This window comes from Nelumbo nucifera, chromosome 3 (genome assembly GCF_055504915.1).
Source record: "Nelumbo nucifera cultivar China Antique chromosome 3, China Antique-T2T, whole genome shotgun sequence".
NCBI lineage: Eukaryota > Viridiplantae > Streptophyta > Magnoliopsida > Proteales > Nelumbonaceae > Nelumbo > Nelumbo nucifera.
The window spans coordinates 100,422,897-100,446,643 of NC_142651.1; the positions used below are offsets into that span (position 1 = coordinate 100,422,897).

General features: G+C 40.0%; 1 protein-coding gene across 4 annotated transcripts in view; it reads left to right on the forward strand.

The window, feature by feature from the left end:
* The window catches only part of REV3 (recovery protein 3), a 139,523-nt gene that overhangs the window by 55,581 nt on the left and 60,195 nt on the right, over positions 1-23,747 (forward strand). For 3 of the 4 annotated variants that reach the window (XM_010245254.3, XM_088900856.1, XM_088900855.1), the window contains 6 exons: positions 15,582-15,728; positions 15,827-15,998; positions 16,088-16,179; positions 16,271-16,729; positions 17,120-18,007; positions 18,391-18,832. In XM_010245254.3, the coding sequence (XP_010243556.1) occupies positions 15,582-15,728; positions 15,827-15,998; positions 16,088-16,179; positions 16,271-16,729; positions 17,120-18,007; positions 18,391-18,832 (2,200 nt within the window). Of the gene's footprint in view, positions 1-15,581; positions 15,729-15,826; positions 15,999-16,087; positions 16,180-16,270; positions 16,730-17,119; positions 18,008-18,390; positions 18,833-23,747 lie in introns of those variants that run through there. The other variant, XM_088900857.1, reaches the window with a different exon arrangement.

Consider the following 23,747-nt stretch of genomic DNA (forward strand, 5'->3'; position numbering starts at 1 on the left):
CCTCAATTTTCGGACGTCGTCCTTGATCTCGCGCACCTGCTTGCTGTTCTCCACGAGTTTGTGCTCCAGATCATGAACCCTAGTCTTCAATTGCTCAAAATCACCCACGATGCCTTGCTCTGATACCAATTTGTTAAGGGTCCACGAATAGGATCTCGTCACAGGTCGGTTAACGGTAAAAACTTCTTGATTTCCCTTGTTCCTCCCTTTTCTCGAGGAACCTATCTTTAGAGCCTTAATGGTGATTTGTTAAAGAGATCACCAACTCTCCTCTGCTCTTTCTTGACTGAAAATATCGATAATCTTATTGAATATCATCTGCTCCTTTAAATAGGAAATTACAAGAAGGTAAGAGTCCTTCTTTAGGAAAGTTACCTAACAAACATTTATCTTTAAGTAGGAAATAATAATGCTACTGCCTAATTAATAGAAAAATATTTAAATTGGAAATCCTAAATTTAGCTAAGAGGTAAGATACTGAATTTAGCGCCCATTACTGCTGCTATTTGCGGCCGTACTTCTTTCCAATAAAAGCATCCACAACAGCCTACTGTTAGATGTTTTAGGTGTATGGAGTTGGGATATCGTTCCAATGAATGTCCCAAGGATTGAAGGGAAAACACACTTGGTTGATGAAGTCATTGATGAACAACAAGATGATATAGGCCATGTTGAGGGTGGATAAGTGGCTGAAACTAATGAAGCTAATGCTTTAGAGGAAGAAAACTTGGATGGGGACATTGAGGGTGAAGCTTTAGTGATATGACACTCCATGGTTACACATCAAGAGCCACTACTAGGGGACTGGTTGAGAAAGAGTACCTTTAGAACACACTGTACAACTGGTGAGGAGTTGTGTAACCTGAGTATTGATAGTGGGAGTAGTGAGAATCTTGTTTCTTAAGAGATGGTGGATAAGTTACAACTCAAGACTATTCAAACCCCCCCCCATATCACATTTTGTGGTTCAACTAAGGAAATGTGGTAAGAGTTTCTTCTAAATGTTTAGTTAATTTCTATATTGGTAATACATTTGAAGAGTTGGTTTGGTGTGATGTTGTCCCAATGGATTCAAGCCATATTCTTTTGGGATGCCCATGGCAATATGTCCGTAAGACCATTCTTTATGGGGACAAGAGCACATAAAACTTTGTGAAAGACAATAAGAAGATAACCCTTAAACCAATGCAACTTGACTCATTTCCAAAGGAAACTAAGCCAACCACTACTCTCATCATCTCAAATAGGTTCAAGAAGATGGGAATTTGGATGTTGTTTAAGTGTTGCTTACAGAAGAAGTTAGCAAAGAAACAGCTGTTCCAGAGATTGTGAAGACTTCATGGGTATGCTGATGTGATGCTTGAGGAATTACCGAATGACCTTCCTCCCCTAGGAGATGTACAACATCGTATAGATTTAATGTCGGGAGCCGCAGTGCCTAACTTACCCCACTATAGAACGAGCCCTTAGGAGCATGAGGAGCTCTAAAGACAAGTAAAAAAGTTGTTGAAGAAGGGGCTGGTCCATGAGAGCTTAATCCCATGTGCTGTACCAGCTTTGCTCACACCAAAGAAAGATGGTAGTTGGCATATGTGTGTTGATAGCTGTGCTATTAACCAAATTACAGTTAATAGGTTTCCCATACCTTGCCTTGATGACATGTTAGACACATTGGCTGGCTCACAAGTCTTTTCAAAGATAGATTTGAAGAGTGGGTACCATCAAATTCGTATCTGAGTGGGGGATGTGTGGAAGACTGCATTCAAGACTATAGAAGGTCTTTATGAATGGCTGGTTATGCCATTTGGGTTGTCTAATGCTCCTATCACAAGCTGAACTTGCCTTCAATGATTCAGTTAATATATCTATAGGGAAGACTTCTTTTGAGGTTGTGTATGGTCGATCGCCTAAAGGTGTTTTTGCTCTAGTTCCTATAACAGGGTTGCGGCGAGTGAGTGATGATGCTGAGGCTTTAGCTGAGTCCATTTGAGATATTCAAGAAAACGTATGGCAAAAGTTGAAAGAAAGCAATCAAAAGTATAAAGAAGCTAAGGATAAGCATTGTTGGATGAAAGAGTTTCATGAGGGTGATCTAGTCATGGTTTATTTGAGGCCTGAGAGGTTTCCTGTTGGGACTTTTCATAAGTTGAAGCAGAAAAAGGTTGGGCCATGCCAAGTGCTGAGACGGTTTGGGGACAATGCATATGAAATTGCGCTACTAGCTGATTTGTCCATTTCACCCATTTTTAATGTAGCAGACCTCTTTGATTACCATGGAGATCTAGAACCAACAACAAAGGTTGAGCAAGGAAAAGTACAAAGGGCCAGCAGTTCTAAAGAGTTTGAACAAGTAGAGGATGTAGAAGATATACATGTCACCAACACTCGAAAAGGGGCCTATTTTAGGTTCTTGGTCAAGTGGAAAGGGAAACCATCAATTGAGAACTCCTGGATTAGTGTGTTAGACAGTTTATGTATGCCCTTAGCTTCAATCTGATTTGATGTACTTTTGTTATTTAGTGGAAATAAATAAAGTGCATGTTTGATTCATGTTGTTTGGTTTAATTCTGTGTAAAACCCTAAAACTAGACATTTATAGAGATTCATGTTAGTTTTAAATGTTCACAGCCGTTGGATAAGTCTGGGAAGATTTATCCTGCCAAGGCTGATGCTGGTGTGCCACCAAGTGTTGGGATGGCCTGTCTCAGCCACCAGGGTAAGACCCGAGGCACATGCAGTATGGGATTACTTGAATCCTTGAACCGGACCAGATTTCCAGTCTTGCCCTGGACCTTGGAGATAGATGGGCAAAACTGGAAAGTTACACCTGACCCCTAGACTCGATTATGACACTTCACTAGGTGCTGGATCAGGCTGCCTTTGATATGCCAATCAGTGAGATCCTTAGCGAGGATCAAAACCTGGGTATGTTGGGGCAGTTTGAGAATTCATCTGAGTGGGTGATCATAGTGACAGAATCAGCCACTTTGTCGGACAAAGGGTAATGATCGGGAATGCACTCTCTTTGATGGAAACCAAACTGCCGGCAGTTGATTTCAATCGTTGGAATTTTGTTTTGCAAAATTAACATACTTATATTTATATGTACGGTTTCAAAATGTTTGCAAATGGTTTTAATTCCCGGGATCCATGTGAGAGGGGAGTGCGGCACTGTTCCTTGCAGTCGAGGGAGAGGTCCTCTCTTGTCGGGCAGTGCTTGATCATTAAGGGCTGAGAGGTTAAGTGTAAGACCATTTAGGATAATACCTGATGGGCTAATCTTGCACCTGCCCACAGTCCCTGGGTTTTTATAAGATGGCTTTGCCCAGGGACCACTTAATGTAAGTGTTGGGCCCATAGGGTCCATATGATGGACTCAAGGGGTTCATTGAGTTTTTCAATGAATTCGGCTGAGCCTTGTATTAAAGGCTGGGCCGAACCCATGTGGCTGGTGTGTAGATCAATGCTTGGGTCCCACGCCATACAAAGAAGCCCAATTGGGCAGCAGATTGGAAAGTAATTAGACACTGAACACTTAATGGGCCAAAAGCCCATTTCCAGGTGGGCTGATATGATCACCCATCCATGGGGCGAATTTGAGATTGAAGTTAGTAAAAGGATTGGGCCTTTAGCCTTATCCACTCTTAGAGACCAAATTCAAATTAGATTTGAATTTGGTAACCTCCTGATAAGATCAGGAGTAACCTAGTTCTGTCTGCAGATAGGATTAAGATAATCCCCTGTCCAAATACTGATTGGATTGGGATGACTCCTGATTTAGGAGGTTTCTTAATCAAGAAGAAAGGAGGAGAAACCCTAACCAATTGAGAGAGAAAAACAACAGATTTCGAACCAAGAAAAATCGCAAGAAAGGTTCCTGCGAATTGAGATAAGATCTCATACTCTCCAGAAAAAGAGAAAAGCAGTTCAGCCCTTTTCGTTTTTGGAGATCTCCTCCTGCCGCCACCATCTGCCATTGCAAGATTAGATCTTTGCAGAAAAAGAAAGTCAAGAAATCTGTTCTTGACATCAGTCTTGCAAGAAAGACTGAAAAAGATTCAGTGTTTAGTACTTTCAGAGGATTCTTGTGAAGGATCCAGTGTGTAGGACGCACCCTGCTGGTTCTGTTCCATCCACAGCTGTGTCATCTTCAGCAGGAACGGATCTTGGAGCATTATTTGGGCGTGAACACCAACTTTGGGAGATAGTGCTTCTCCGGATCAGGTATATTCCTCCCATTTGTCTTTTGGTAAAGATCTGGTTTGATTATGGTTCAAGTAGGATCCTTGAATATTATATTCTAAATTTAGGGAATATGATTCCCAGTTGGGAGAAGGTAGGAAAATTTTTGAAATTCGCCCACCCATTCCGCAACCTTCATGGCGTCCATTGGATGGATCCTACCATTCTTTCATAGTGAAGAGGAATTTATGAAGCTAGATGGAGATAGTGCAAGGCTGCTCAAATTGCTGCTTGCATTTGGTCGAGCTCTTTTAACCCGGGGAGAATGATGAAGCCAAAAAAAAAAAGATAAGGAAAAAAAGAAGAACGAAAGAAAAAGAAAAAGAAAAAGAAGAAGAAGAAAAATGATGTAGCGTAGAAACTGGTGAATGTGATGCAACAGAAATGGTTTAGAAGCTGATACAGGCAGTGAAACTCAAGGTACACAGCAGAGACCAGAAGAAGAAAACCAAGGAGAAGTGGAGAAAGGATTTGTGGAGATAACTAGATGGAAAACGGCTTTGAAGGTAGAGGCTAAAGACTTTCTTTTTGAAGAGATGTGGATTAAAGGAAGACTTAGCATGAAGATAAGGGGACAGAAAATGGCTATGGTGCTTGTGGAAGGAACTGAGATGATTGAATGGTTGAAAGAGTTCCTTTCTGATGCAGCAACTAACGGGAAACAGTGTGTATGGAAAGAAAAGTTATCCCAGATGGGTAGAAGGTACGTAATGCAAAGTAAGAGGAATGCAAAGGGATCCTTCATATCTTTTTTCTGAATATTTTGCTAAAGGAAGGAGGCATATGGTATGTTTTCCTGAAGGAAGAAACAGTCAAGGGTGGAAAGGAGTGGCTAATATTTTATCAAACTTCCTAGACCGAAGGAAAATGGAAAAAACAGATATGATGGAGAAAGGGGACTGTTGCCAGAGATTGTATGCTAGCACTCCTAGCCCACCTGTGGAAGAGGAACCAAAAAAGGAGCTCCTTGCATTGGCACATATCATTAGTAATCCTACCTTGGTAGCAGACAGGATGTCAGGGCATTGGGACAACATGCTAATCTTAAAAGTTGAGAAGAGGGTATTAGATTGGGGGAAAGTTGCAGAACTCTTGAAGGTTAAGCTGTGCTTGGAGAAGACTTTTATTTTAACTCCGTTTGAGCAAGAGAAGGCAGTGCTGGACCCTCTTGAAAATCAGGTAAATGCTGAAGCTATATGTATTCAGGACGTTTTGGGAACCTTTTCAATTTTTAAATGGCCTCCATTCTCCAAACTCCAAGTTTTTATCAATTGAAGATATTGTGACTGTTCGGTTAGTGGGGTTGCCATTTCATCTGTGGAATTAGGAGATTACAGAATCAATTGCTTTGCTGTGTGGTGCTCGACTAGATGGTGTTTTCTGGGGAGATCTATGTAGTGCAGCTCTTCTTCTGAGTGGGGTAAAACCAGAAGAGATACCGAGGAAGGTGACTATTGGGGTGGGAGGAGTATTACTACCGGTGTGGTTAGCAACCTCCATTGAAGCTGCCTTGTGGAGGGAGACTAGACAGGAGGAAGATGAAAGGGTTGAAGGGTCGGTGCTGCGTGGCAATCTGGGGATGGACAAACAAAAGCAGATGGAAACTTTCACCAAAATGGAAAGACAACTTTTAAGTAGCCAAAAGCTTCTAGAACAGGAGAATGGTAAAAGGCGTGAGCAACAAGGCAAGGGTGTGACAGTCAATAGAACTTTTGTGCAGGCTGTATATTCTGGTGCCAAACTGAACAAGTTGAATGGGTCAAATAATTCAAGATCACTTGAAGGAATGTGTGTTTTGAAGGGAGCAACTGGAGAAAAAGGGGGGCAAATAGATGGGCTGAAACAGACAAGTAGGCCTCTAAGTGGGCACGTGGGGTCGAGTAAAGAAAGCCACAAATTAAGGCCAAAAGTAAATGGGCCAGCAAACATATTTGGGGAAAAAGGGGTGCAAAATGATGAGCTGAAACAGGCACGTGGGGTTGGTAAAGAAAGTTGACTTAAGCCAGTTGACTTAAGCCTGACTTAAGCCAGCAAACAGAACTGGACCAAAAGATAGGTCATGTGACTGTTTAAGTAGTCATGTGATAGGAGATAGGACTCGAGTGACAACAGATTAGTCTTACGATGTATCATCGTCCTAACCTAAGCCCAGCCAAACTGAAAACAGAAAGAGCGTAAGACTGCGGGAGGAGTTTGGACATGGAAACCCAGGCTGGTATCCTATTCTATCAGCCCAGAAAAACCAAATCCAAGGTACGATTGGCAAAGGGATAAGGTTGATATTTTTGACTAAGATTGGGTTAGCATTGGTGATGAGAATACAGATGATGAAGTTTTCACAGTTTCCCCTAGCCTAGGAAGTGTGGAAAGCAAAAAAAAAAAGCTTTGGTTCATTCAACGGAGGTGAACGATCTAGCATTACTTTTTGAAGAGAGTAGTATTGGTTTGGAAGTAGGGGCAATGACTGTTAGACAGTGTATGCCCTTAGCTCCAATTAGAATGTACATTATGACATTTAATGTAAATGAATAAAGTACATATTTGATTTATGTTATTGTGGTGTGTTTCTATGTAATACCCTTAAACTGGACACATATGAGACTTGTGTTAGTTTAGAATCTTCACAGCCGTTGGATAGATCTGGGGAGATTTATCCTGCTAAAGCTGACACTGATGTGCCGCCAAGTTGGTTGGGGTGGCTTGTCTCAGCTGCCAGGGTGAGACTTGAGGTACATGTAGTGTGGGTTTTCTTGAAACCCTGAACCGGACCAGAATTCCAGTATTGCCCTGGACCTTGGAGATAGATGGGCAAAACTGGAATGTGACACCTTACCCCTAGACTCGATTATGATATTGCACTACGTGTCGGATTGGGCTATCTTTGATATGCCAATCAATGAGATCCTTAAAGGGGGTCAAAACCTGGGTATGTTGGGACAGTCCGAGAAATCATCTGAGTGGGTGATCATAGTGACAGGATCAGCCCCTTTGTCGGACAAAGTGAATGATCGGGGATGCACTCTCCGAGGGAAACCAAAGCTGCCGGCAGCTGATTTCAGTCGAAATTTGTTTTTGCAAAATATATTTATATAGAGATATACATATATATATATATATATATATATATATATATATATATATTACGGTTTCAAAATGTTTGCAAAAGGTTTTAATTCCTGGGATCCATGTGAGTAGAGAGTACAACACTGTTCCTTGCAGCCGAGGGAGAGGTCCTCTCTTGTCGGGTAGTGTTTGATCATTATGGGCTGAAAGGTTAAGTGTAAGACCATTGAGGGTAATACCTGATGGACTAATCGTGCATCTGCCCACCGCCCTTGGGTTTTTATAAGGTGGCTTGACCCAGGGACCACTTAGTGTAAGTGTTGGACCCATTAAGAGCCCATGGTGATGGACTCAGGGGTTCACTGTCACCTACAGTGAATTTGGCCAGGCCTTGTAACAGAGGCTGGGCTGAACCCATGTGGCTGATGTGTAAATCAATGTTTGAGTCCCACGCCATACAAGGATACCCAACTGGGCAGCAGCTTGGAGGATATGTGAGCACATGGACTTATTGGGCTTAAAGCCCAATTCGAACTGGTATAATATGATTATTTAAAGAGGGGCGGTTATGGGATTTAGATCAGCAGATAGGATAGGGAGTTATCTCTATCCACTCAGAGAGTCCAGGTCCAAATAAAGATTTGGATTAGGAAACTCCCAATAAGATTAGGAGGGCTGATCTTTATCTGCAGATAAGGTAAGGGTTTATCCTTATCTCTTAAAGAGAGTCCAGATCCAAATAAGATTTGGATTAGTAAACTCCTAATGGGATTAGGAGAAGCTTTCTTTAAGGCTATAAATAGAGGAGGAGGGCGAACCCCTGTTCATCCTACAAGATTACAGATCCAAGAGAGAAGACAACTCTTGTCAGATTGACGCCATATTCTGCTCTTGCCTCCTTCTATTGCTACTGCCATAGCCAGTTCGATCTCCACCTGTAGGAGCGATCAAGAAGTGTCCTTGATATAAGTTTTTGGTGAAAAACTGATATGAAGTCGTGCTCACTCACCTTCCATCGAATTCTTGCTGAAGAGTTCGGTTCTTGCTGAAGAACCACCTGCTGATTCTGCTCCACCCTATGCTGTGTCATCTTCAGTGGGAGCAGTCTTTGGCGTTTTCCTTGGGGGTGAACACCTTCGTTGGGAGTTACTCTTACTCCGTATCAGGTACATCCCTCTCCTACCTTTTGGTTTTAGATTTGGTTCGGTTTAGGGTTCAAGATTGATCCTTGAAAATGCAGTTTTCTAAAACAGGGAATGTGATTCCCATATGGGAGGGAGAAATTTTTGAAATTTCGCCCTACCTACCTGCAGGGTTCGGCTATCCATATGATGGATCTTTCATCCCTTCAATGACGGTGGAAAAGATAAATCCTTTGATCAGAGGGCATCTTAGTCAGAAAGGAACAGAGAACCGGGCAACGTACAGGATCAAAGACAAGAAGGAACTAGGTGTAGTAAAACATTCTCATTGGCTCTCGGCAAGGCAACGACCGAGCCCCCATCCTCGTTCTCTTATCCAAGTAGTGATCCAAGAATCATCACCCTTGGCAAAAGGCTAATTTCTAGAAACCAGAACCTTCCAAATTCTAGTGTGTCTCCCTCTCAGTTCCAAGGTATGATGTCTCCTTTGGTTGATGTGGATACTAGCTTTTCTCCTTCTAGTCCTTTGTACACGGGTGAGGCCAGCCCGATATCCAAGTCTGTCACTGCCAATGTTTCGACAAAAGTGGTGGGTAGTGATAAGATGCTGGCAGTTGATGAGGTGGAAGGTGATAGAATCTGAGAGATGATTTTGGAGATTTTTAGGATCTTAGTGAAGGATGATTTAGAAAATGAGAGGAGAAAGGGTGAGGAGGGTGATAGTCCTAAGTCTAGGCCAGAAGAGGGGAGGAAAGAGATTGAGGCTTTGATTACAAAGGAAAAAGGTTTAAGAAAAAAATAATAGTAGAGGTAGGGGTAAAAAAGGGTGAGAAAGGAAAAGTTGAGTGCACAAAAGGTTCTAAGTAAGGTCAAAGGAGGCTCAAACAAGAAAAGGAAGAAGTTAACTGAGGTGGGGAGGTTGCGTTGTGATGTGGTGTATGATAAAGGGAGCGCTGGGAGAAAAGATAGGAACAGGCAAAGTAGAGGGTGTGTTCAGGAAAGGGGACAAAGTTTAACTTGTCTTATCTGCTTGAAGATATTAAGCTGGAATGTAAGAGGTTCAAGAAGAGCAACTAAGAGAACAACAACTGAGAGAGATGTTAAGAAAGGAGAAGCCAGAGTTTGTGTTAATTCAAGAGTCCAAATTGATTGAAGTGGATAAGACAAATTTGGACTGCTAGGGGAATCAACTAGGCCTTCTCACAATCTTGGGGATCTTTTGGAGGAATCATTACTATATGGAAGAATGATAATGTTGAGTGCATGGAAGAACTGATAGCAAACTTTTCAGTTTCAATCAAACTAAAGAGAAAGACAGATGGGAGGGAGAAGATTTTTGGGAGGGCCCATGGTCTTTGGGGAGTGACTTCAATGTGATCAGGTTCCTTCAGGAATCAAATAACCCTAGCCATAGGATTACTTCTAGTATGAGAAAATTTAACCTTTTTGTAGATACAAATGATCTGAGAGAGCTGCCCCTTCTTCAAGAAAAGTTCACATGGTCCAATTTTCAAGAAACACCTATTTGTTGCAAGCTAGGCAGAATTTTCTTTTCTTTAGACTGGGAGGAAGGGTGGCGGAGCCTAGTGGTTAGAGCCTTGCCTAGAACTACCTCGGATCACTGTCCTATTAGCATCTCTGAAGAAAGATAGGGAGGAGGTCCCTGCCCTTTTAGGTTTGAAAACATGTGGTTGATGCATCCAGATTTTAAATTAAAAGTGAAAGAATGGTGGGAAGAAGATCAAGTGGAGTTTAAATGGAAGGGTTTTAGATGGTAGTATTAAAGAGTGGAATAAGGAAGTATTTGGGTCGTTGGAGGAAAGAAAGATGCACATCTCACATAGAATAGGGGAATTAGATGAGTTGGAAGGGGAAAGGACAATAAGAGAGGAAAACAAATCTGAGAGATGGAGACTAAAGCATGAGCTGGAAGAGATTCTGAGGAAAGAGGAGATTTGTTGGAGACAAAAAGCTAGATGTTGGTGGTTAAAGGAAGGTGATGGCAATACAAGCTTTTTCCACTTAGTAGCAAATGCGAGAAAAAGAAGAAATTCTATTGCTCAATTAGTGTGGAATGGGCATACTTTAACTAGGGAGGAGGATATAGCACAAGCTTTTGTGGATCACTTTAAAGGCATTTTTACTAGTCAGGGAGCTACCAGAGTGCCACTAGAAAATTTTGACTGGAGGCAAGGTCCTTGGGAGTTGATGGAAACCCTGGAAAAGGATTTTGAAGTTCAAGAAATAAAGGAAGCTATATTCTCTTTGGAAAGATCCAGAGCCCCAAGCCTAGATGGCTTCACGATGGCTTTCTTTCAAGATTGCTGAGAGATTGTGGGTGCTGATTTAGTTGAAGTTTTTGTTGAATTTTTTGAAATGGGAAAATTCAACTCAGGGGCAAATGCCACCTTTATCACTTTGATCCCTAAGACCTTAGATGCTTCCCACCCAAGAGATTTTAGACCCATCAGCCTTGTGGGTAGCATGTACAAAATTGTCTCCAAGGTGTTAGCTGAGAGGATTAAAAAAGTGCTTCCCTCCTTAATCTCTCCAAATCAAGGGGCTTTTGTGTTTGGAAGACAAATAATAGACCAAATCCTTATTGCAAATGAGTGTGTGGAGTTTAAAAAACGGAGAAAGGAAAAAGGGCTAGTTTGCAAATTGGATCTGGAGAAAGCCTAAGACTTGGTGGATTGGGATTTCCTTCTGGAAGTGCTAAGGTTGAGAGGTTTTGGAGCGAGATGGTGCAAATGGATAATGGGTTGTGTTTCCTTCTGTCACTATTCCATTTTGGTTGACGGGGTTGCTAGAGATTTCTTTCTAGTTAAAAGGGGCCTTCGACAAGGTGACCCCTTTTCCCCTTTCCTCTTCACTCTAATAGCATATGTGTTTAGCGATTTGATTTCAAGGGATGATACCAATAATCTGATATGAGGTTGGAGAATTAGGGGGAATAATGTGGTGGTTACCCATTTACAATTTTCAGATGATGTTCTAATCTTTTGCGAAGGAGAAAGGGAGGAAATGACAAATTTGCAAAGTATGGTAACCCATTTTGAAAGGATTTCCAATTTCAAAGTAAACTGGAGCAATAGTTGTGTAACAAGATTAGATAGGGAGAGAAGAGAGGTTGAAAGCCAAGCTAGTTTGCTGAGTTGTGTGGTAGGTGGCTGGCCTCTACAGTACCTTGGACTACCCTTTGGGGGGGAACCTGACTATAGTTAGCTTCTGGGATCCAGTAGTGGAAAGATTCATAAAAAGACTTGCTGGATGGTAGAGAGACTACATATCTCTAGGGGGTAGAATAACTCTAATAAAGTCAACTTTGACTAATCTGCCAGTCTATTACCTCTCAACCTTTTAGATCCCCATAAAAGTGGCCAATAAATTGGAGAAATTGATGAGAGACTTCTTGTGGGAGCCAGGGGACACAAAAAAGGACCATTTGGTAAAGTGGGAGGTGGTCTCAAGGAGTAGGGATAGTGGAGGCCTAGGGTTAGGAAGCATCAAGCTTAAAAACATGGCTTTATTGGGTAAATGGCTGTGGAGGTTTCCTTTGGAACAAGAGAACCTATGGCATAATGTAATTGTAAGCATTAATGGCATGGCAGACAACGGATGGGACGTTGGTCTTGATCCTAGGGCAACAAGGGCTTCTCCATGGAAAGAAATTCACGGATTGCTACCTTCTTTCCTTCCGCTGGTCAGGTATGATGCTTGTTTGGGTAATAAAATTCGTTTCTGGGAGGATATTTGGCTTGGAGATATTCCTCTAAAAGACAGATTTCTACCTATTTATGCTCTGCCCCTCAACAAAGGGAAAGTGATTTCTTCAGTGCTTGGTAATGAAAATTCTTGGGATCTAGGTTTAAGAAGAGGGTTGAGTGGATCATTAATTGGGCTTAGTAGATGAACTAATCTCACTTCTTAATACTGTTTTCCTGGACCTATCTTGTCATGACAGCAGGATCTGGTTAGAGTCCCCCTCTGGCTTTTATACCTGTGCCTCCTTTTTCTCCGCCCTCCATTCCTCACACCTAGGAGGTTCTTTTTCCACAAAGGAAGTTTGGTGTAGTCCTGTACCCCCAAAAGTAAGAGCCTTTTGTTGGGAGGTGGTGCTTCAGAAGATTAATACTCTGGATAATATACAAAAAAGAAGGCCGAATCATTGCCTCTCCCCTCAATTTTGTTGCCTTTGTATGGGAAATGGTGAGATAGTAACACATCTTTTACTTTCTTGTCCCTTTGCATCTTGTGTATGGGATTGGTTTTCTTCCTTATTTGGCTGCAGGTGGACTACTCCCCCGGTTGTGACAAGTCTTTTCAACCCAAGTTTCTTCCGACTTTCAAAGAAAAGGGGAAGAGTGATGTGGAGGGTAACAAGAGCAGCCATTCTTTGGTCTTTATGGGAAGAAAGGAACAACAGAATATTCAAAGGGGCACAAAGATCAACAGAACAAATCATTGATTGTGTAGCCATTAAAGTCATACATTGGCTGAAAGTAAGTGATTTATTTAAAGATTTTTCAGTGGATGATATACAATGGGGCTGGTCAGCAGTGGCAAATTCTTTAACCAGACAATCTATCTTTCAGCCCTCTTGGACACCAGCAGCACAACCAAGGGTAAAATTGAATTTTGATGGAAGATCCTTGGGTAATCCAGGACCCTCGGGAGCTGGGGGAGTTTTTAGGGATGGGGAGGGCAGAATGGTGGCCCTATACTCTGGTCCCATAGGAGTGGGAGACTCTTTGAGAGCTGAAATTCTGGCTCTCCTACAAGGCCTGAGATTTGCCAAGCAATGGGAGTTTCAGAACTTGGAGGTGGAAGGAGACTCTAAATTGTTAATAGGGTGGCTGCAAACAAAGAATTTGGGTTAATGGAAGGTTCGACAGCAAATGAGGGAATAATCTTCTTGGCAAGGGAAGTTGGAGTAACATTCAAATGGGTAAGGTGATCGGCAAACTCTGTGGCAGATAGCTTGGCAAAACAGGGGATCTTCAGGGAAAACTTAGTACTGTAATTCTTGATGTTATTTTGGGGTCAACACTCTTTGTCTGAGTGGTTGACAGTGTAAGATGCTTATTTAATATTGTTAATGAAAGTTACCGTTTTCAATAAAAAAAAGAAGAAAAATGTGAATGTATTCTGTTTTGCGTGTTTTATTTTTCTAGGATCCCAAATGTTGAATGTATGCTGTAAGTAGTTACAGCCTTCTAGAAGAAACCCTAATCGGATTGGTCGTGAAAGAAAACCCTAATCAGATCTTTCTCAGTTTCCCTGCTCTGATACCATGAGAAAATATGGTATTAGAGAAGCATAGAACAATAAGAACTGAAGGAGAAAGGAAGAATGAAAGAGAAGAGAGTGGAGAGAAACTGCGAACCTGATTAGGGAGAGATTAAAATGTCTTTAATCCTCTCTAAGTAGTTTGCCCAGCCTAATATTAATTTTAAATAAAATGCAGAATTACAGATGTGCCCTTATTTATGAAAAACAGTGGATTGGAGTGTCCTTAACATAAGACAAAATTACTTAACTACCCTGCCACCCAAGTACACCCAAAATAATGCTCTTTTATTAGTCTCAAACAATTCAAATTGATAAGCTGAAAACAATATGGAGACAAGTTCTCTCTTAGTGGCCAATTCTGACAGGGATGTGTAGGTTATTGGATCGATCCCAATTGAGGTCTTAAATAGACTCCTAGAGCTTCTCAAGCCTGCCCAATTGAATACCAGAGTGAGAAGGAAAACTGCTGAACACAGTTCTCCAAAATTGGCAATGAATCTCTCCATGCGATTGGAGAGGTTTAGTCTAACCGTGACTTTCCTAGTTTAGCTTAAATTCAAATAGAACTTGGCAAGTTTCAGTAGTATCAATGAATCTTAGCAAAAAAGGGAGTAAGAATAGGCATGAGATCTATAGTAGTCTAGATTGGAGCCAAAACAGGAGAGCTCCTTAGTCCTAACCCTGAGATCAAATCTCTAGGATGGGACCTACTATAGCCAAACTCTCCTTTAATTCAATGGAGAATTCTCACCAAGCAGAAGGGGCAACTAGTGAGCCCATTAATGTTTGACATTAAATGGTTCAGGCTTAGCCTCTCAGCCCACTCTCCAAGCCCAAACAATGGTCCAACCTGAAATGTGACCAACAGGTATTGGGCCTAATAAACACTTGCATGCTAATCCTTCTTTCATTAATACCAAACACTGTAATTTGGAAAGATTTATTCCCTACTCTATAAAATACAGTGTTATGTTTTCCTCCGTGATGGAATTCCAGGAAAAAAATATTTTGCGAACCACTTTAGGAAATAAACTGTTTATTAATATGGGATCTTGAGGGCATACAGTGTAACATTTGCCCCATATCAGAGATTGCCTACTGACTTGTTGGGCTATAGAGTCAGCCAGAGAATTTGCAGATCCAGGGCCAGTCTAAAACATCTGCCAGTACTTCTCACCAAATGTCTTGCTTCCTTTATGAGATGCCTTAATTGCAATGGACCTTCAGTTTTTCCTTTCATCCAACCAATAATTGCTTTAGAATTCCCTTCTACAATCAGATTTTGTGTTCTAAAGATCTAGCCAATGTGAGCCCTTGCAGCAAAACTTGAAGTTCTGCTTTAATAAAATTTCCTACTCTTATATTTGTTAAAGATAAGCAATGAAATGTCACTCCTGTGTCTCTAAAATATCCTCCAACACCTGATTCACCTGTGGATTTCCCAAACCGCATGCATCAAAATAGTATTATGAAACATTGATTTTGTATCTTTTGTATATTTGGCCATACTTTTGTAAATTGAGGACATGCTATTTTGAATGTTGATCATACATAAATACATTATGCCTTAAAATCATGCATGCATGCATTTTTTTGATAGTTGTCATGCATGCGCATTCATACATCCTTGAATGTGTCTTATAAATCTGAACACTCAAATTATACATTATTTCCTTTTACTTTGTCCCTAAGCTACTTGCTCATGTGGTCTGTTGTTTATATATATATTTTGAAAGATATCTGCTGTTTTTTTATATTACTAACATGGTTATTTTATTTCATTATTTGTTTGCAATGTTGTTTCCCACTGAACCTTAATTCTCTTTATATTGAAAATATAAGGTTGACTACAACTTGTACGGCATGGGCCATCTACATCTAGCAAAGGTTAAATTCCGCCATCCACTGCCTGAGACATTCATCCCAAGGGTAGCTTGGTACAATGGTCAACATAAAGAAAAGCCCACTTGCATTTCTGTTAATTTTCAGGTTATTTTTTCTGAGTTGAAAGCCAATAGGTTTAGCCATTGATTTTATTAGGTATATTTGATAGTGTAATAATTTGATACTGTTAAACTTTTTTGTAGGCAGATTCAGGTGATGATGCATCTCTAGGTTTACCTGTTTGGATATCCTCCAAGATTCCAAGTGGTTGGATGTGGCCATATCCTACTGAAGTTGACACTTCATTTGATCAGGACATTCATCTTATAAAGCGCCAAAGTACTTGTGAGCTCGAGGGAGATGCTACGGTGGATGGTATGTTTTCACAAATGTGTGGCTTAGGTTTCCACGCAATTTCTAGGTGAGATCAACATAACATTGCTAATTATTTTTTGATCTTGCAGATATCTTAAACCAACAATTTAAACTTTACTCATCCCTTTCTCAGACACGTTCAGAGGTGAAAATGGTTCAGTCACTTATACCAATTTGGGAGGTCTGTTTGTTCACTTGGTGTTCTATAACAATTTGTAATCCATTTATTTATTTGTTTGTTCCATTGATTAACATAACCTTCTCTGGTTTAGGAAGAGTATGAAAGAACAGGGTTGCATGAGACAGTGATATCTCCTGATCCTAGAAAACCGCTTCCGGAAATTACTCTGAGAGTTCTTTCCCATGGGTTTGAGTTTGAGAGCACATTCATGGATCTCTGTAGGAAAGCAGAAAACTTGTCATCTTCTCAAGTTGCTCCAGTGGAGGAGGCTGAAAAATTTGTCCACTCTATAAAACCATTGGCAGAGGTGGGGAATTTAGTTGGATTTGGGGAGAATGGTAGCACAGATAATTCTCACAAGGAATCTTTGAAGTGTACCAAAGACAGAAATATTAATGGGTTGCTTATATCACAACGATTCTTGCATAAAGAGAGTAATCATGACGAAGGAAATGAGATACATACCAAAGAAAGAAACATTCTTCTGGATCAACTACCTGTTGATGATGAAATACTATCATGTGAGATGATCAGAACATCAGATTCAAAAGTAATCTTGTTTCTCTTTATCCCTATTTACTTTCATGTAGATGCTTATTTTTCTTTGAGCGTATATCATATCCAGGCAACTTTCATATGGTCATGCTTGAGTTACCATATTTGGCTTTGTGCAATATATATATTTTTTTGTTGAAATTAATGATCTTGTTCTCTGGCACTAGCCTCACAACTAGTTTTCTTATGCAATGGATGTGTTTACTTTGTGGTCTGTCCAAGGATAATTGGGAACCCTTGGATTTCTTCTCCTATTCTTCTTTCTATCTTGGTTGTGGAGTTATCTTCTCAATCTTTAACCAATCATAGTATTTTCTTGAGATTTTTGTGATATAACCTGTTTCATGCCTTCATCAGTTTCTTATATCATTTCGTGGGTTCTCAGATTGTAGATGAGGAGGCTATGGGGCTTCTAAGGTGGCTTGCCTCTTCTCAAGTTGCAGAGGATTTGAACACTGAAGATGAACTTCTTCATGAGTCTATTCTGAGTACCTTCTTACCCACAACTTCGATGGATAAAATTTTGGAGAAAGCTAATTTGGAATATGAGAGTGAGTCACAGCAAGAATGTCAGGACATACTTGATTCGGTTGATAATGTGATTGAAGATTTAGATGATCTTGATCAGAATCATTTACCTCAGGCTTCACTGAAGAATATAATTCCACAAATGGATGGGTCATATGATGATCATTTCACTATTGTCAGAACGGAGACAAATGTTGAGTTGGAGAGATCTTCTCCTGATGAAGTAGTTGAAGACACTGACATAGGCCTTGGCGGTGAATGCAAAAGGAACAAACCGGTATGGGGATCTTTACCTTTTTCCACCCTACCTAAGGCACAAACTGATGTAGAGCTTCCCAGGTTCAGTTTTGCTGATACATCTAGTGAAGAAATAAAAGATGGTACAGACAATTTTCCTTTTTCCGGAAAAAAAGCAGAAAATTGTTCTGATGCTTCAGTGGCTAATGCAAATGCAAATATCACTCATTTGCAAGAAGGAAATACATTGACTGGATGTTCACTGAGAGATCTGATGAGGAGAAAGCGGTTCTACCAGGTTGAACCATCTGAATATGGGGCTTGTAGTGTTCAGAAAATGCCTTCAGGAAAGGGGCAAGAAGAGGAGAAACAGAAGGGAAGGATATTTCTGGGTTCAAAGCAACTAGAGTTTCAACAGCTACAGAATGATAAGAAAGCCATGGCTAGGAGTAATCAGAAGGCAGAAGTTTTTGACAGGAATTCCTGTGTAAGAACTTGTTTATCAAAGGTATATTATGAAGCGTATGGAGTCAGAGTTGCACATTCTTTCATATATACATAAAATTACTCCTGTGTTGCAATGATAGGTCATTGCTAGAAAGTACACCTAAATATCAACATATTTTCCTTGCCAAAGGCCCTGTTGATGGCGCATCAAGGTTTCTGTTGAATCCAAAAGCTTCACAGGGTCTTCCAGTGTTAAAACAATGAAAGCACTGATGTTGAAACTAGACATAGTAGTATCTAATGCCTCTTATGAGTTGTAATTTTAAAATGTAATCTTGTTGTTGTGGAAATTTGATTGAGCTTTGTATTTTGTGATGCCTATAGTTGCAATTCTGATTCTTTATTGCTAATTGTTTCTTGAAATTTGACATGTATGATTACCAGTCTCTTGGTGGGCGATTGGAACAATGTAATTCTTGTGGTTCGAGCTGTTTGACAAATTCTGTCAAACGTGGAAAGTTTTGTGAAGGTAGTTGTAGTGAAAAGAATGATAATGAAGCTATCGTTGACATGGAATCAGTACCTGAAATGCATACCGGGAATTTCGAAAATATAAATGTTGTAGCTGAAGCAACTGTTCTGCAGAGAGAGGACCTTGGCAGTGGAGGAAAGGACATTCAAACTTGTTTATATCAGTCTGAGAAGGGAAGCAAAGGGCATGGTGAATATATTGAGATGACCTTTAGCATGAAACCTCCTGTTATAGATTGGACTGATTGGATATACAAATATACTCCATTGACATCCCCTGTGCATAATAATGCTTTTCTCAGGGACAAAGACGCTTGTGAAGAAGCATTGGCTTGTGAATCCAGTTTAACTGAATGTATGTGGTAGCATTTTTCATCTCTTTACAGCAGCCTGCTTTGTTTCTACCTTTATTTTTTGGGGTTAAAGCTTTTTATTTTCATATTTTCAAATTCCTGATTTATTTCTACTATAGTGTTTTTGCTGTCTAAGCATCTTCGTTAAAGTAATTAATTTATTTTGGCAAGTTAATGAACATGGCTAGTGATAAGGGAATATAATAGTGAAATGTTAAGACTAATTTTCTTATGGTTTTGTGATATGAAAATGCATAGTAATTTTAGGTAATATTGATGTGACAGTTAACAAAGAAGAACAAACTCTTGTGGCATGCATGGATTGAAAAGTGTCTATTGTTCCTGGGGTTTGTAGTATGTAACGCCTCTATGAGATCACCTCACCTATCTTGAACAAATAATGCAGGTTCTTAATATCTAGCACCAGCAAGGCTAAGCTACTAAACATTTATCTGGCATGCTTAGACTTGTTTTTTGTTCTTTTGCTTTGCTAATGGTGCAAAGAATTCTAACTCATTGTTATCAAAATAAAATGGACTTTCGTATCATTTGGTATGCCCTTAAGAGGACATTTTTTCAACATTCTATAATGATTTTCTAATGTTTTTTTTTTTGTCTCGTCTAGGATTTAATATTGTATAATCTTACTTATGGGATGTCCTGATGTATTACGAATTTTCATTTTAGCAAATGATCCAATCAAATGCATGCATTTCTAACTTTTGGTTTCGTACAAATGAAAGATTTAGCTTTATACTTAAAAGGAACCTAGAATATCAAGGGAATGATTAGATAATTGGTTTATATGGAACCTGTTGGGTTGGGACCACAAGGAATAAGGATGTGGCCCAAAATTTACAAGTGTGATATTTCCATTGTTCATCAAAAGAGGAGTCCTTTTTGAATAGGAAGGGCTATCAAGACTTCCTAAATCCCTTCAACTAGTAGTGGTGTCTGTTGACTATGTCTTAAATTAGATTTGGTAGTTGGGGTAGGGAAAGGGCAGATGATAGTTTATATTGTTGAGAATACATTGTCTTTTAAGAGCATTATTGTCTTTATCCTCTTTTGTATTTGGGTGCCCAAATAAGAGCATTATTGTAATTTGCTCACATATTAGAAATATTATGTGTGGGTGTGAACAATAACACACACACACACATCACATTCAGACGGACCCTTTTTTTCATCTTCTTTCTCTTCATTCTTCCTACTTGGTATTAGAGAACCTCTTGATTGTGAGACGACTTTTTTTTTGCTGACCTAGACTATAGGGGAGACCAACTGATGTCAGACCGTCACCGGATGACGTTAGTAGTCTGTACATGTGGCGACATCAGTTCTTGAATTTGGTAGGGTCTGATGCACCCTGATTTTAGAAATATTTTGGGATGATTCTTGTAGTCGTTTGAAGCTTCTATGAACTAATTTGATTTTTCCAATAAAAAATGGCTAAAAATCCAGATTTGATGTTGGATCTTTCTCTGTAATCTTGAAGATTTTTTTTTTTTTTCTGCATAAAACCAAGTTTCATTGGCTTGTTTCAAGTTTCTAGATTAATAGGAAGAGGTCTCGTATTTTTCTAAACCCTAGAAAATTTTTGGGAGATTTTTCTCTCCATGTAATTTGCCGCTAGTTAGCTTTTGCCCACGTTTTTGGCTTCCAACCGTGTTTTGGCCTTTTTTTTTTGGTTGATTTGCTGTTGGGCTTCCTTTTTTTGGCTATCGATAGGTATGGAGCAGTCCAAGGATGTGCCGACTACCTTCATTGTGCTTCTTGGAAATGTGGGCACCTCTAATAGCATGATAACTACAATGAAACTCTATGGGATAAACTTTTTGGAATGATCCCAATCAACTAAATTTACCATCATAGGAAGTAGTAAGTTGGGATTTATTACAAGGAGGGAAGTGAAGCCGAAGCCTGCTGATCCAAATTTGCTAAATGGGAGCAACATAACTCGTTAGTAATGTCATGGTTAGCTTGTTCAATGCAATCTCATGTTGCCCATAACCATATGTTCCTATCCATTGCTAAAGATATTTGGCATAGAGTTGTTGCTACTTACTCTAGACTACCTACTTTGAACTCCTTTTTGCTTTCCTGTTCTTGCCCATAACTGTATGTTCCTATCCATTGCTAAAGATATTTGGCACAGAGTTGTTGCTACTTACTCTAGACTAACACATCTGCTAAGTGTCCACCACAATCTTAACTTTCGCATTCACGTAATCTTTTACCTAACACATCTGCTATTGAACCTAATGTCTCAAATTTTGATCTTGATCTTTCTATTGCTATCTGGAAAGGAAAGCGGAAATGCACAACCAATTACCCCATTACTAACTATATTTCCTATGTTACTCTTTTGCCCTCCTATTGTGCCTATATTTATGCTATCTCTTTTGTGTTCATTCCTCATAGTGTTACAAAGGCAGTGTAGTTACCTCAATGGAAAGAAGCTATGAACTAGGAGATGGAGGCTGTCATAAAGAACCAAACTTGGGAGATTGTTTCTCTTCCCAAGGACAAGATTCCTGTTGGGTGCAAATGGGTTTATATTGTTTTTTATTGTATACGATAACTTTCATTAAAACATTAGGTTAATGAGTACAATTGTCACTACCCACAAAATGTTGACCCCTTAGTTTATCTCAATGATTACCACACAACCCAAAAAAAAATGTCCCCAAGGGTTTCCTTGCTTTGCCAAAGTATCAGCTAAACCATTGGCTGACCTCCTAGACCATTTGAAGATTGCCCCAGTTCCCTTGCTAAGTGGAAAATTTCCCTCATTTTCTGTCTATAATTTCAAACCCCCAAGCTGTTTGTTTGCGTCTAGCCTAATAGTAACTTAGAATCTCCTTCAACCTCAAGGCTTTGTAGTCTTCATTGCTTAGCCAGCCACAAGCCCAACCAAACTCTAAGAATGTCCTCAACTAGAGGATAGCTACTCTTGTGCCACATCCGAAGGAGGAGTCCACCTGAAACTAAAGAAAGACGAGCACCAAATCCAAACAAAAGAAGCAAAAAGACGAGATAACAATGGGTGTGTAATTGTCTCACAACAGCCCAGGCAAAGGCTACAAAACATGAGGTGACATGCAGCAATTTGGCCTTCTTTTTTGAAGCTTGTCCAAAGTTTGATTTTTTGGAGCACCACCTCCCAGCAGAAAACCCTTTTATGGGTACAGGTTTACACTGTTGTGGTAGCAAAGGGGTATACTCAAATCTACGGCATTGATTATTAGAAAACATTTGCTCTTGTCGCTAAAATGAATTCTATCCGGATGATTATTCCTTTGGCTACCCACTAATCTTGGCTTCTATATCAGATGGAAGTAATGAAAGCCTTCCTCAATGCGGACCTACAAGAAGGGGTTTATATGGAATTGCCTCCAGGGGTGAACCTCCCTGACAGTGACACTTTGTCATCTAAAGAAGGCGATGTATGGACCCAAATAGTCTCCTTAAGCTTGGTTTGATAGATAAAAGGGCTGTTTTGAAGATTGGATTTTCACAGTCTTAGCTTGATCATACTCTATTTATAAGAAGAGTTAATGGATGTGTGACTATGTTAATTGTGTATGTTGATGATATTGTTGTTATTGGGGATGATGATCTGGGAATCAATCGGTTGAAATCCTTCCTTGCTTCTGAATTTGAAATTAAGGATCTTGGTGATCTCAAATATTTTCTTGGTATTGAAGTTGCAAGATCAAAGAAACGAATTTTACTAGGAAATTGGGGTGCAAGCCTGCTGATACCCGAATTGATCCTAATCACAAGTTGAGTGCTACTGTTGGAGATATACTCCCAAACAGGGGGCGGGGGTTATCAAAGATTAGTTGGTTGGCTCCTTCACCACTTGACTAGACCTGACATATCCTATGTAGATGGTGTGGTAATCCAGTATATGCATGACCAGGACTTCTCATATGCAAGCTGTCAGCACAATTCTTGCATATTTGAAGTGTTGTCCTAGTAGATGGATTCTATACTCCAACCATGGACATTTGAAGATTGAGGCTTAAACAAAGGCTAACTGGGCAAGATTTGTTGACGATAGGAGATCTACATCCGACTATTGTACTTTAGTAGGGGCAATGTGATTTCATGGAGAAGCAAGAAACAATCTGTTGTTGCACGTTCTAGTACAGAGGTAGAATACAAGGCAATGACACATGGTGTCTCTAAGTTGCTTTGGTTAAAGACCTTATTGACATTAATGGGAATTCGGATAGATACTCCAATGAGACTTTATTGTGACAACCAAGTAGTTATGAACATTGCTCATAATCCTGTGTAACATGACCGTATAAAGCACATAGAAGTAGAGTAGACCAACATTTCATCAAAGAGAAGATAGCCAATGGAGAGATTTGCCCACCCTTTGTGAGAACAGGAGACCAACTTGGTGATTGTCTCACCAAGGGAGTCCACAAACCAAAGTTTGACAGTAATTTAGCCAAGCTGGGCATGATGGATATCTATGCTCAGCTTGAAGGGAAGTGTTGAGAATACGTTGTGTTGTAATTGTCTTTATCCTCTTTTGTATTTGGGTGACCAAATAAGGGCATTATTGTAATTTTCTCAAATATTATAAATATTATGTGTGGGTGTGAACAGTAACACATACACAGTTACACACCCCACATTTGAAAGAACCCTCTTCTTCCTCTTTTCTTCTTCTACCTCTTTTTCTTTTTCTTCTTCTTCATTCTTGCTACTTATATAAAGACTGATGGGAGTATCTCAGTATCTTAGTGCTTGGGCATTCGATCAAATATTAGGTTGGATGGTTAGTTGGCTTTTTTGTATAGGCAAAAAAGTTGAGGAACAGAATAGTTCTGCCCCATCTATGAAACCTCATTCATATGGGTCGGGAGAACATCGAGCTCTTAACTGGTTCTTTCA